At 47.8% G+C, this 14237-nt stretch overlaps 1 protein-coding gene across 2 annotated transcripts in view; it reads right to left on the bottom strand.

Annotated features, from left to right (window-relative positions):
• Positions 1-14237, bottom strand: part of GALNT14 (polypeptide N-acetylgalactosaminyltransferase 14) — a 228342-nt gene that overhangs the window by 34438 nt on the left and 179667 nt on the right. For both annotated transcript variants that reach the window (XM_050755243.1, XM_050755244.1), the window contains exons 4-6: positions 11719-11786; positions 9253-9318; positions 8960-9081 (exon numbers count right to left, since the gene is read on the bottom strand). In XM_050755243.1, the coding sequence (XP_050611200.1) occupies positions 8960-9081; positions 9253-9318; positions 11719-11786 (256 nt within the window). The remainder of the gene's footprint in view (positions 1-8959; positions 9082-9252; positions 9319-11718; positions 11787-14237) is intronic.

Raw genomic sequence — 14237 nt, 5'->3', positions numbered from 1 at the left:
AGTGGCCACCTAAGAAAGGTGGACATGATGGAGGCTGGCCAGGGAGTATTGCACACCCAGAAAGGGGAAATCGAGAAGAAGGGGCTCCAGAAGGCCTTCACCATGAGTGGGGCTCTAGAAAGCAGAGGACATAGTCAGGTGGTGATACGGTTTGGATCTGCGTCCCCAGTCAAATCTCATGTTAAACTGCAGTCCCCAGTGTTGGACGTGGGGCCTAGTGGGAGGTGACTGGATCATGGCGGTGGATTTCTCATCAATGGTTTAGCACCATCCTCTTGGTGCTGTTCTGGTGATAGAGAGTGTGTTCTTCTTGTGAGATCTGGTTGTTTAGAAGTGTGTAGCACCTCCCCACTCATTTGCTCTGTTGCTCCTGCTCTGGCCATGTGACCAGCCTGCTCCCCCTTCACCTTCTGCCATGATGGTAAGTTTCCTGAGGTCTCCCCCAAAGCTGAACAGATGCCAGCATCATGCTTCCTGTACAGCTTATGGAACCATGAGCCAATTAAACCTCATTTCTTTTATAAATTACCCAGTCTCTGGTATTTCTTTATAGCAATGTGAGAATAGACTAATACAGCTGGGAAGGTGACCCCAAGACTGCAGCCCCAAGAAGCAAAACCGTACACCCATGGTGCTTCATTCTAGGCCTGTGGTTCATGGATAAGTTGATGAACAGCATCTCCCAGAGTCCTAACTTTAATTGTCCCCTGCAGACGAATAGTCACAAATTTGTACCAGGCCCCAACTTTCCTCTTAGCTTCCAGGCTCAGATACAATATGCCATTGGCCACCTCCATGTGAATTTCACTCACCCTTCAAAGGTTGGCTTCATTGTCTTCTCCCCAAACATGCTCCCTTCCTTAAGTTCCCCTATTTCTGTTAACAGAATCATCACCTGTCTCCCCTCCCCGCAGCACTAAATGAAGCTACACCCAGCCCATCAACCAGACCAAATCCTGCTGGTTCTAACTCCAAAACTGCTCTTTGAGTTCAGCCTGCTTCTCCTCCATCCGCTCAAGCCTGGAGTACTACAGTGGACTCCTAAACCCAACCCCACTCTATCTCCTGCTCTTCCCCTTTTATTCCACATATGGCTGCCAAAGTTGTCTTTCTGATTTGCAAATCTGACTCTGCCACTCAGCTGCTAAAAACTTTAACTGCCTCTAAGATAAGTACAAACTCCTTAGCATAGCATCCCAGACCATCAAGAACAGGCCCGTCTCTAGCTTTCCAGCCTCATTACTTGCTACGTCCCTCAGGCCACCCCATCTATAGCATCAAAATCATATAGTGGGAAACATTGTCAAAATATGCAAGCCTAAGTCACCAGCTTCTTGGAGCCATCAAGCCACTGTATATGTATTTTTCAAAATTCTCATTTCTGGGTGAGTAGCCCTGTACCTGATGTGCAGTGAGGAAAACTCCCCACATTGCTCAGAGAGGTGTCAACGAGCTGTGAACACCGAAACTTTTGGACAGCTAAATGGGAATCAGACAGCCCATCAAAACCAGCAGGTCCCCGGGAACCAGGCAGGACTGCTTTTCCAATCCTCCGCACCAACAACCCTTTGGCCAGCACAGGTAGGAACCTCTGTTTCTCCTTGAAGCCATTTAATTTCCTGGTTCAATTTTTCCCCCAAATGAGGTTGTCTTCTTATTTTAAACTCTAGATTCACTGAGTGCCTGATTTTAAGTTCACAGACTTAATCTGGCCCTCAGCCTCCCACATGTGACTCATTCTGACAGTAACAAGGTGCCTCTGAAAACCAATTGGCCCACATGGAAAGAAATGCTCATTTTCAATGCATTACTTCTACCTCTGGGATGTCACAGATGGTTCATTCACAGTCAGCACTGCACCTGCCCAGCTGCCACAGTTCCTCTGGGGCTCTTGGGCCACTGTCATTGTGTGTCTGTGGATATGTCCACAGGATCCATATGGATACACATTGCAGGCACACACACCACCATCCACACAAATACCTGTACATGCACACACAAATACACACACAATTGTTCCTTGAATTCTGAAATGACCTCAGAAGTTCAGAGATATCTTCTGTATGTCTGCCAAAGTCTTGATTTTGCCTTTGCTTTGAGCTTTGGAGCCTCTGCAGCTGTACTAGGTCCTTCTGTGACTCTTATGCAATAAAGAATTAATCATGCCCAAAGATACGTTTGGCCCTTACCCAGCTCCTGGGAGGTAACCTCTAACCCCTTGGAATGTCCTGCCTAGAAGAGTGTCTTTGTTTACTTGGGGCTGTGGGTTACACCAGATAATCTATGCTAACAATGTGGTTTATAGTGAAGACCTTGGGCCATCTGGTACCAAGTCAACTTGACCTCTGGAAAGGCATGGAGACCATGAGGTAGTCAGCCATGTCTATTTACTGACCCCCAATAAAAACCCTGGATATCGAGGCTTGGGGGAGCTTTCCCCTTTGGCAATACTCTGTGATGTTGCCTCACAACCTTGCTAGGAGAAGTAAGTGGTATCTGTACAACCTACTGGGAAAGGACAACTGGAAGCTTGTGCCTGGACTCTTCCTGTGCACCTTTACCCATTGCTGGTTTTAATCTGTATCCTTTCACTATAGTTAAGCCATAACCATGATTCTAACAGTTCTTCTGAGTCCTCAGTCCTTGTAGCAAATTATTAAACCTGAGGGTAGTCTTGGGGACCCCCAGATTGCAATCCTGTTTTGCTTTGACTTAAAAAAAAATCTTTCCCCAGTATTTAAAAACTGCAATGGAAAATAAAATGCTGGTTGCTTACTTTGGTCACAGACTTCCCCAGAAGCCATGCATGGGCTCTGCCTCCAGGGCTGCAACAGGCTCTGGTACACTCCTCCTATAAGCTCTGAGGGTTTCTGTCCTTCTATTATTCTTGTCATAGCTCAGTTGTGGCATCTGCTTGGCTGAGAGTCTTGGAGGCCAGATAGGTACTGAGGGATATTTGGGGCTAAGTACACATAAAGCTATGACCTTGAATAGGCCTGCAAGAGCCTTTTTAAATGAGTCACCAAAGCCAGGACACGACCTCTCTGAGTGCCCTGGGAGGTCAGTACCTGCTCCGCTTTTGTATCCCTCAGCCCCGGCCCAAAGCCTGGCGGGCAGCAGGTGTTCAATCTGTGCTGGCTAAAAGAGGGCATCTCTTAGCTCCCTCTAAGGACACTGTGTCAGTGCTGCCAGCAAGCAGGTGGGTCAATTACAGCTGAACAAGATGGCTTCTCCTCCTGTAGGCTGGGTGATGGAGGGACTCTCAATTAAAGCACCAAGGCACACTGAGCTCTCTGTGTGCATGCCCCAGCAGGATGTATCTTTAAAGCAAGGTCCATGCTTAGGCTCAAGCAGGCAGCTGGTGGAACCCTCGCAGATCCTGGACCACACTCCCTCCTCCCCCCTCCTCCAAGCAAATTCAAGCCCCTACTCTCCACCCGACTCCTATCCAACCCTCACCAGGAGCGACTACAAGAGGCTGAATGCATCAGCCCCTGGCCATCTATCACCCCTGCCATCAGGCCTCTCATTTCTCCACTGAGTCATGTAATTAAAACCATATTGTGAATGGGCAATCAAAAAGCTCCTAGAGACGTCCACTCTTGTGATCAACCAGCACTCCTGAGCACCTACTGTGGTTTAGAAATCGTGGCAGGTACAAGGATGAGTAAGACCTCACAGTCTAGGGAAGGTGAGGACAGGTGAGTAGATGGTTCTGACGTGGGTATAGACACACAGCCTGGGGGCCTCTAACCTGACCTGAAGGGAGAGGCGGGGAACACAGGGAGGAGTCCTCAAGGAGGTGACATTGTGGGGCAAAGACAAGGACACCTGGGTTGACAGGACACCTGGGTTCCCATTCTGATTCTGCCATCTAGAATATGTGTGACCTTAAGTAAATCAGCCAGTTCTGGGGATTCTTTTTCTTCATCTATAAAAGAAAGACAAACTATTATTTGCAAAACCATCCTGCCTCTCTAACTGAGCTTTTGTGAGGAAACGAGAGAGAAAGGCATGTGAGAAGGCTTTGAAGAATATGTAAGCTATGATTTATATAAATTTACCAAATGCTTTGCAGAGATTGGAGTTTCTTAAAATCTTTTTTTCCTACTAAAGAACTATGTGGATAAGGAGAGTGAAAAAAAACTAAGCTTATGTTTAAAAAAAACCGCAACTTGGTACTTCTTTCAAGTATCATCGTGTAATTGAAAGGAAAAGAAGGAAAATTGGGGAGGTTTTCAATGTGGAAAACACCAGCTGAGGACAGCGGATGACAGCTGAAGCCCAGCCTCTTTCTTATCTCTTTCTATTTTTGAAAATCCCAAACTCCAATTACAGCTTAAAATTTCCACTTCCACTCACAGGATCAAATCATGTCCTACTCTGAGACAAGACACATCCAAAGACACCAGGAAACACAGGCTGACGCATGCCCCCCCTCCCTGTCCCCAAAGGGCTGGCCCAGAGGAATTGTTCCAGGTCATTAAAAGAGTCAGAGTCTTAGCAAAAACCTCTGCAGTCCACAAGGCCTCTGCAGACCTGGGAGGGTGAGAGCTGGACCATGGCTCCTGGGTTTGTCTCTTCGCTAATCTCTTTGCTACAAAAGCTTTAGCTCAGATAGGGGTGAGGACCCCAGGAGCTTGGTTTAGGAGGAGAAGGAGCGTTGGCAGCAGGCAGACATCGCTCACATTCGGAAAGGAAGAGATGAAGGCTTGGCCTGACCAGCAGGTAAGGCTGGCCATGGATGTAGAAAGGATAGCACTTTTCGGAGAGGGTTTCTGAGATGAACTTGGGGCCACTGGGACGGAAAGGGCTTCACAGGTTCATTCACTGCCCGAGGAAAGCAAGGCTCCCTTAACACATTCCGCAGGGACAAAATCAGCCTGGGGATCCCTGCAGGTTAAGCATCAAATTACCATATGAGCCAGCAGCAATTCACATAGGCACCCCAAATAATTGAAAACAGGAACCCAAACGAAACCTTGTACACAAATATTTATAACAGCGCTATTCACAAAAGTGAAAAGGTGGAAACAACCCAGGTGTTCATCAATGGATGGACCGATAAACAAAATGTGGCATACACAGGCTATGGAATATTATTGGCCATGAAAATGAATGCCAATACATGCATTCATACTTGAAACAGTATGCCAATATCCATACAACACGGATAAAACCCAAAGATACGCTAAGTGAAAGGAACCAGGATCAAAAGGCCACATGTTGTGTGATTCCACTTATATGAAATGTGCACAACTGGCAAATCCATTGAGACAGAGAGTGGATTACCAGTGACCAGGAGCAGGATGAAGAGGAGAATGAGTAAGTGATTGCCAATGGGTATGAGGTTTCCTTTTGGAGTAATAAAAACTTTTCCTTTTGGGGTGATGAAAACGTTTAAAATTAAATAGTGGTGAAGATTACACAACCCTGTGAATACATTAAAATCATTGAATTGCCCACTTTCAAAAGGTTAAAATGGTAACTTTCATTATATATATTTTACAACACAACACACAAAACGCGCACACATGTGCACATGCACGTGCGCACACATACACACATGCACATTCATATGAAATCAGTTTGGGGGCAGTGGCCATGGGGACTGAGTCCACTGCTGTGATGGCTGCACCCAGAGAGGCCTGGGCACAGCTCTGGGCAGAGAGCTCCTGGGTTCAGGTCTGAGTCTTTACCATCCAAGGAGACCTGGGGTCCCAAGAACTTCAGTTCCAGGGTGCATGGCCAGCAAACTGAGAGGGGAAGGGGTCTGGTCAGAGGCAGAGGTCCTGGGGGTGAACAGCCTGAGGAGAGACAGAAGGGGCAAGTGTGCACTGCACCATGCCCTGGACCTCAGCCCCTCATTTTCTTCTCAGAGATGAACTTCTTGACTGCAAGTGTACACAACAACACATCTGCCATTCTCTCGGCAAGGAGCAAGCTGCCTTAGAAACGTTGCTCGGAAAATGCTTATGTATAACATTAAGGGAAAAAAGCAGAATACAAAAATCATATAAATACAGTATTATAATAACTATTTAAAAAGAAACTTTCTGCAAAGGCAAAAAGATCCTGAATGGAAATGTTAACAGTGGAAGTCTTTGCATGATACAGTTTTGGTTGATTTGTCTTCATTCTACGATTCCATATTTTCCAAAATGTCTGCAATGACCATGGGTTACTGTTGTAATGGAAAATGAGAGGTCGCAGCCTCCTCCATCCTCTGTCAAGGAGTTTTTCATTATACTGCAGTCCCTGAGTTTGAAATCCACTTTAAAAATATGGCCTTAGTTTAAGTAAGGAATACCTTGTCTCTTTTGTGTAAAATCCCCTGTAAACAGAGACACTATCTCCAACTCCCACCGGTTTCTTCCCAGCTAAGCACTCCTAGACTTAGTTCTGATTCTGCAACCTTAACCTGAGTTTTTGTTTACTATACTCCAGTTTCCTTTTAACTCCAGGCATGAAGGGCAGCAGGATGACATAGCTGGCCCTAGGGTAGTGTCAACAACTCACGGGCAGAAAGACTTTTTTGGGGAGGCAAAGGTTCCTGCTGGGGAGTAGAGTTCCTCTACTTCCATAAACAGGAGGTGCGCAAATGTTTTCCATATTTCTTCCTCATAAATAAATTCCTTCCTTTTTTTTTTTTTTTTGAGACAGAGTCTTGCTCTGTCACCCAGGCTGGAGTGAAGTGGCACGATCTCGACTCACTGCAACCTCTGCCCCCCTGGTTCAAGTGATTCTCCTGCCTCAGCCTCCCGAGTAGCTGGGACTATAGGTGCCGCACCACCACGCCCAGCTAACTTTTTATATTTTTAGTAGAGACAGGGTTTCGGCACGTTGGCCAGGATGGTCTTGATCTCCTGACCTTGTAATCTGCCCACCTCGGCCTCCCAAAGTGCTAGGATTACAGTCATGAGTCACCACACTGGCCGAATTTCCTTCTTTCTAGAGTTTTTGTGGTTGCTTCTACTTGCGGTCACTTAAACTGTGCTTCCCTTTACTGGAGGTCATTTGTGAACCAGTGTGGCACCAGTGCACAAGGAACCCAGCGGACCTTACTAAGCAGGGTATGGATTCCTTTACACAGCCCATTCCAACCCTTGGGACTCTGCTCAAAATAGGTGCTCAGGAAATGTCTGTTGATTCATTTATGGGTAGGAAGCAAGCTTGATTTTCTCCTCTTCCAACCATAACACCTCCCCATGGCATCTGGTTTTTTATTATCATTTCCGAACACTGAGCACCTACTCTATGACAGGCAGCGTGGCCACAAGGAGGCATTGGTGCCCCCATTGGATTTGTAAGCTATTAGGGGAGGCAAAGGACTAACCCAGAAGAGGAAATGGTGGGTCAAGGAAGCAACGACTGCCAGGAAAGACCCTAGCTGGCCACGAAGTCAGAAAAGACTGCCTAGAGGAAGGGAGCCATGGACAAGGCCCCACAGAGCAAGGGGGTTTGTGGAGAGGAGGGGAAAGGCATCCAGGGACAGGAAGGGCTTGGACAGAGCTGGAGCAATGGGAATATTGGGGCATGTCCAGGGACAAGGGGCTGCAGAAGAAAGCATGGAGGGAGGGGTGCATTTGGAAGGGACTTCAGTGCCAGGAGAGGCCCTTCAACAGGTATCTGTTCATGGCAACATTTCCCAATCGAGACCTCTTTGCCTAGGAGACATCAAAAAAGAGTAGGAGAGGAGATTTTTCTTTTTCCTCTTTTTTGTTTTTGAGACAGAGTTTCACTCTTGTTGCCCAGGCTGGAGTGCAATGGTGCAATCTCAGCTCACTGCAACGTCTGCCTCCTGGGTTCAAGTGATTCTGGAGAGGAGATTTTTCTAAACAACACTAAGTGGACGACAAGCCATCCCAATCTCAGAGAAAATGGTTACTGATGGGCCTTAACATCTAGGCCCATGTGACAGAACTTTGTAAACCCACTGAGGTTCTCTCTTTGGAATGAACAATGTTGGGAAGGATTTCCTTGTTTTCTTCTGAGCAGACGACATAGCTTATTCTTCAGTCCTCTTAACACTGTCATTATGCAGGTAGGAGTTTAGGAGCTACCATGAAGAGTGAGCAGGAAATAACCACAGCACAGAGAAGATGCTGTTGAGGCAACGCCAGGCATCTGGTGCTGGTGGTACCAACCAGAAAACATCAGACCTAGTGATGTAATTGCCCTGTTTCCTCTTCAGTGAAGTGGGTATATTCAAAATACGTGACCTCCTACTTCACAGAATGGCTATAGGAGTCAATAACTCAGGAAGAGGAACGTACAGTACAAATGCTAGTCATTGAATTGATACTGCCATCTGCAATTGCCACACATTCTGTAGTCAGTAGGGAAGTGGATAGACTTCAGGGAATATAAAATAATAAGAAAAATTAAATTTCCTTTCACTTTTTGGGGAATAACTGAGACATTGGAGGAATGAAGCATCCAGAATTGTAGAGTAATTTAAGGGCAAACAGGAGCAAGGAAGTCAGGTCTCTTAGAATCTAGCTTGCCTGCTTGGTGTAGCCTTTGGGTGAGGGTAGAAATAAGACAGAGGCCCCAGGAATTAGGGGATGAACCCTGGTTAGGTTTGCTGCCTCCTTTCTATAAAAGACGCCCATAAGGGTTTCCATTCTGGAACCTTCTGCTCTCCGGTAGAACCAGTTCTGGGCAGTTCATTCCTGCCCAAGAAACTGCATACGTTATGTCCCAGCTGTCCCAAGTGCAAGCCTGCTCTGGGTGACAGTCCGTCACAACACATCCCGGTCCTTGCTCCACCACTGATGCTGTGTGACCTCACACAGGCTGCTCTACCTTAGTTCCTTCATCCATAAAATCAGGACTGTGACCTGTTCTGCCCACCTCCCAGAAGAACTGGGGGTGCATATGTGAAGTAATGAGCTTGAGAGACAGCCTGGAGAAAGCTGGGGCATGAGGCCCGGCCCTGCTCCTCAGCCTCACTCACCTCTTTGACCCTGTGCAACAGAGGCTGGAGCCAGTCCCTGTTCACCTCACAGTGGCTGTCGAGGAAAGTCAGAGTGGTGCCCTGGGCAATGTCAGCGCCCCGAATCCGGGACCGGACCAGACCTGCAGTCAGGAACAAATGACGAAGTGGGTGCCACTGTCACTCCATTGTCCAGCGAGACTAGGGAGAAGCCACCCAGCATTCCCCACTGACACCCCAACACACACACACCATCACACCTTCGACCCCCACACACTGACCCTGGAGGCTCCCGCACAGCAGCTCAGACCTACCTTGCCGTTCATTATTGCGCAAGCATTTCACCTTGGGCAACCTGATGAGCTGTTTACAGTCATCAGCTGCAAAGACAAAAGGTTAAGCCAATTGAGCGCCTGGGGATGGACCTGCATGTTACAACTGTGTGCATTGCAGGTGAACCTGAAGGGTAGGTGTGGCAGCCCTGTCCACTGTCCCCTAACTGCAGAGCGCAGTTCTGACTCCAGGGTGTTTCCAGGCTGTGAGGGGCTGACAAGTCACTGCTGTCATACAAGGTGGCCAGTCTAGGGCAAAGAGGCCTCAACTGGGCCACTTTGGAACAGGTCAGTACACAGTGGCACCTGTATACTTGCTTGAAAATGTTCCAGGTGGAAAATCCTGGCCTAGTCACCTGGGGACATTTCTCTTTTCTTTTTTGTGATTTTTCTCTTTAAACAATTTTTAATTTAATTTTTAAATCTTTAATTCTTATGGGCACATGGTACGTATATACACTTAAGGGGCACAGGAAATGTTTTGACCCAGGCATGCAATGTGTAATAATCACATCATGGAGAATGGGGTATCCATCCCTTCAAGCATTTATCCTTGTTATTAATACAAACAATCTCATTTCTCTTTTCTTTTTCTTTTCAGATGGAGTCTCGCTCTGTCACCCAGGTTGGAGTTCAGTGGCATGATCTTGGCTCACGGCAACTTCCACCTCCTGGGTTCAAGCGATTCTCCTGCCTCAGCCTCCCGAGTAGCTGGGACCACAGGCATGCACCACCACCACGCCTGGCTAATTTATGTATTTTTAGTAAAGACAAGGTTTCACCATGTTACCCAGGTTGGTCCTGAACTCCTGACCTCAGATGATCCTCCCGCCTTGGCCTCCCAAAGTGCTGGAATTACAGGCACGAGCCACTGTGCCCGTCCCCATTTTTCTTTTCTTATAGTCCATTCAAAGCAAAAGATTAGAGTCCTGGTCATTTTAGTAGGTCTGGTAAAAACTGCTGGAAGGCCAAGAATAGATAAGAGTTTTGACTTTCCTTTCAGCTCACAGACCTGCTTTTGGAAGGGTCCCACTCAGCATGCCTCCCATTACACAGAGCTGGTTCACCTCTCCACCATACAGGAAACCCCATCCTAGGCATCTGTCCCTGTCACTCCTTGGCCTGCCTGCTGCTCCTCATTCCTTTGGTTCACCAGCTCCCTGGCTCTGAACTCCATATCTTGGTTTTGCTTTATTAGTTTATTGACCTTGGCCTCCCTGCTTGGCTCTGAACTACACAGGCTTCTGGGCTAGGTACTGTTCTAAACACTTCAAACGTGTTAACATATTTTTTTTCCTTACATAAACCATATATACTATGATTATCTCTGTTTTATAACAAGGAAACTGACGCGCACGAGGTTGATTATTTGCCTAAGGCACATAGCTAGTGAGTGATTTACAGGTCTAGGATTTGAACCTAGGCAGTCTGGCTCCAGAGTCCATGCTGTATTCTGCTTGCAAGTGAATCCAGCAGCACTCTCTTCTCTTGCCTCAGTGCCGGGCTACCCCTCGGCAGGGCCAGTGTCTGCCCACCTCCAAGCTCTTCCTCATTAGGGAAGGGAGAGCAGATCCTCACGTTCCAGAACTCAGAATCTTGATCTCATGGCTCTGGGCCTCGTGTACAGCCCACTTCCGCATCACCTCCAGAGGTTCCGAGGCTGCACCAATGGGTGTGGGTTTCCAGCCTTCATACAGCAGACCCCAGTGTGGGGGTGGGTCCCCATGCCCACCTTCCAGCCTCACAGCTGGTGTGGGTGAGCTCCACTCTGCTCGGACCCGGAGCTGTCCACAGTGGTCACTCCGTTTCCCTCAGTTCATCACCAGGAAGAGGGCGTTCTGCCTTGTTATGACTGACTGCACAGAATTGTACCCAGGCTCCTGGGAGGATGGCTTTCACGGGAGGTGTTGGCACTACCAGTACATTAATTCTGACAATGCTTCGACTATTATTGTACCTTTCAAATTTGATGCACAGTGTCTGGAAAGACACCCATGTTTTTCTTGAGGAGAGTGGATTTGCTGTGAATTTGAATGGGACCCAGGTTCTTTGATAGGATAACTGGAGGACACAAGGTAGGCAATGGTGATGAGCAAGTGTGCCGAAAGGTTGGAAGGCAGCCCTCACTGTGTCATGGCCAGGTGACAGGATGTCCCACGGCAGCAGGGGCAGTCACAAAGACAGGGCCCACCCAGACCTCCCAGGGAGTGATAGGAAGAGGGCCTTAGCTCAGACTGCAGATTATTGCAGAGAACCCAAGAAACTGTTTTTTGGATATAAAGCTTCTCTCCTTCTGAGCCTAGCCACGGACACTCAAAGACTTCCATACCTATTACAAACCTGGGCTTTTCCGCATTCCCAGAAAACCAGTGGACTCACCTCTGCCTGTTACAGAGTGGCTGAGAACAGACATTGGTGTTTAAAGAGCAAGTGAGCGACAAGACTTACGGTCATTGCTGAAGTCATCCACTAATATGATTTCCCGGATCAGATGCATAGGGGTGCGGTTTAATACACTGCATGATGGAAAGAGAAAAAAAAATCATTGTGACTTCTAGTGGCAAAATATATGTCATTAATCTGAGTTTTAAAGAAACACCATTGCATTTGAGGAATGAAAAATCAGAGCACCAAAGGGCTCGTCCAGTCATACTGCTTATCTGTGAGCCAGCAGGAATGTAATGCTGCCTTTACCATCTTAATGAATACCTCCACCACCCGCAAAGCCATCCAGACAGAAGCCCAGGAGTTAACCTCGGCAACCCTCCTATTCCCTGAAACCCCACAGCAAATCAGTAAAGACTGGCTGGTTTGACTGGAAAATGTCACTCAAATCACTTTCACTTCTTATAGCTCTACCCTGATTTAACCTATTCTGTCTGGTTTATGCCTCAACTTGCTCCAGCCTCTCCCAGGCCATCTTCCTCGTGGTCTCCAGAGTGAACTTTCTGACATGGAGCTTTGATTGTGTGATTCTCCTCGCCAATGCAAATAAATAAACTGACAACCCCCCAGGGGCTCCTCACTATTGACATCCCAAATCCTCAGCACGTTCCTAAGGCCTTTGCCATCGGAAGCTGGCCCACCTTTTCCCACCTCCCATGCTCAGTGCCGCTGTCTGAAGCTATCCTGCTCATTCATAACTGAGAGCCTCTCTCCTGCTGCTGCTGCTGCCGCCGCTGCTAGAAATGCCCCTGTGCTGCCCACAAGGACCAGTTTGAATGTCACTTCCTCCCTAACAGCTTTCCAAGCCACTTAGTGAGAATTAATTGCTTCCTCCTCTGAGATCTCCTAGCAGTTTGTATCTGATCCTACGGCTTTTTTCACTTCCCAGCCCTGAAGTTTGGTTTCGTACCTCGCCTGCCTGTGGCCCCCTCTGGAGGGAAATATCCCAGGGTAAGACCCTTGACCCATTGCTCTCTTTATTGCCAGAGTCCAGCACAGCACTTTGGTCCATAACTGTTTCCTTGAGGGATATTTACTGAACACCTACTATGTGCTCAGCACTGGGCATATGATGATTCTACCCTCCAGAAGCTTGTGGTGTAGCAGCTACTTACTGCAAGCTGTGTAATCTTGGGCAAGTTACTTTACTGCTCTGTGTAGCAAAGGATCCCATCTAGAAAACAGGGATAATAATAGGAGAGTACTTATTTCACAGTGCAGTTGAGTAAATTAAAGGAGAAAGTGTATAAAAAGCATTTAGCATGATATTTGGCACTTAGTGATAACAAATGGTTGCAATTGTTCGTTATCACTTAATTTGGTGCATCATTAATGATTTTTGAATCTAACTGACTCACTTACCCCTCCTGTGCTGTGGATCTCTACCCAGGGGCAAGGTTAACTCTGGGTCTTAGGCCTGACTGAGATGACTGGATCCTGTTTCTCCTGAACACCCCAAACCACGTGACTTCTCAGAAACATGCATGGGCCACACCAGCCACCACGGGATTCCCCGAGCCCCATGTATGTTGGAGAGGGGCTTCAGAATGGATGCAGGTGGAGGCGCTGTGTGCAGCCCTCCTCCCAGGAGGGCCCTTCTGAGCCCTGATTGGAGTGCACCACCCCTTCTATGCAGGATGCAGACTCTCCGGGAGGAGAACTTAGCCTGGAGCTCCCATATTTATGAAGCCTTGGTTCTCACCATGGCAACTAGTATCAGGTGGAGAGAGGAACCCCAACACAAAGTCCTGAGCCCACTGTCTCTGTCTTCAGGAGCTCGGGGTCAGGGAGGGGAAAGAAAGGCTGCAGCCTCTGCCAGAGGATGATGGAAGGGGACTGTTCACCATGATCGTCCCAAAGAAAACACATACAAACAACAACCAGCCCTCTAATCAGGGAGGGAGGCAGGAGACAGCGGAAAACTTGCTGGAAGAATAACTCCTAATGAGGTTTGATTACGGCTGTAGATTCTGCATTCGATTCTGCTAAATCCCTGCCAGCTCTTTGAAATTCAAGAGTTCTCTTCTGAGAACATCAAAAGGTAAATCGCGTGCGGCTCTGCACTGGTTGAACTGAGAGATGATTAGTGAATAAAAAATGTCCAGGGTTTAAAACAGAAAAGAAAAAAAAAAAAAGAAATAGTCAGCAGCGAGTGCTAATTAGACCATTTCCTGGTAACACCTGGCTTGTTTTTGCTTCTCTAATCGGAACAGTTGGAGCGACGGTGGAGTCCCCTTAAACATGGCCTGCGGCTGGGAGGGCCTGAGGTGGGCATGTGCTCTGGGTGGTCAGAGGAGAAGGTCAAGTCCAGTCCAAGGGACCTGGCCTGGCCTAGGTGGTCCTCCAGGGCCCTCCCTCGTGCACACCCATTCTCATTCCCTCCACCCAGGGAGGGAATGGTTGCTCAGGTCTCCCCCACTTGCTCTCACCACTGCCTCTACAGCAAAGCAAATTCATTCTTTCGTCCAGGCCCAGCACAGGATAGCTCTTCTCAGCCTCACTCCCACTCCAGCTGCTTTCCC

This window comes from Macaca thibetana, chromosome 13 (assembly GCF_024542745.1).
Source record: "Macaca thibetana thibetana isolate TM-01 chromosome 13, ASM2454274v1, whole genome shotgun sequence".
Taxonomy (NCBI): Eukaryota; Metazoa; Chordata; class Mammalia; order Primates; family Cercopithecidae; genus Macaca; species Macaca thibetana.
Note: the sequence above shows the minus strand (reverse complement) of the source record. Positions and strands in the feature narration are given on the sequence as shown.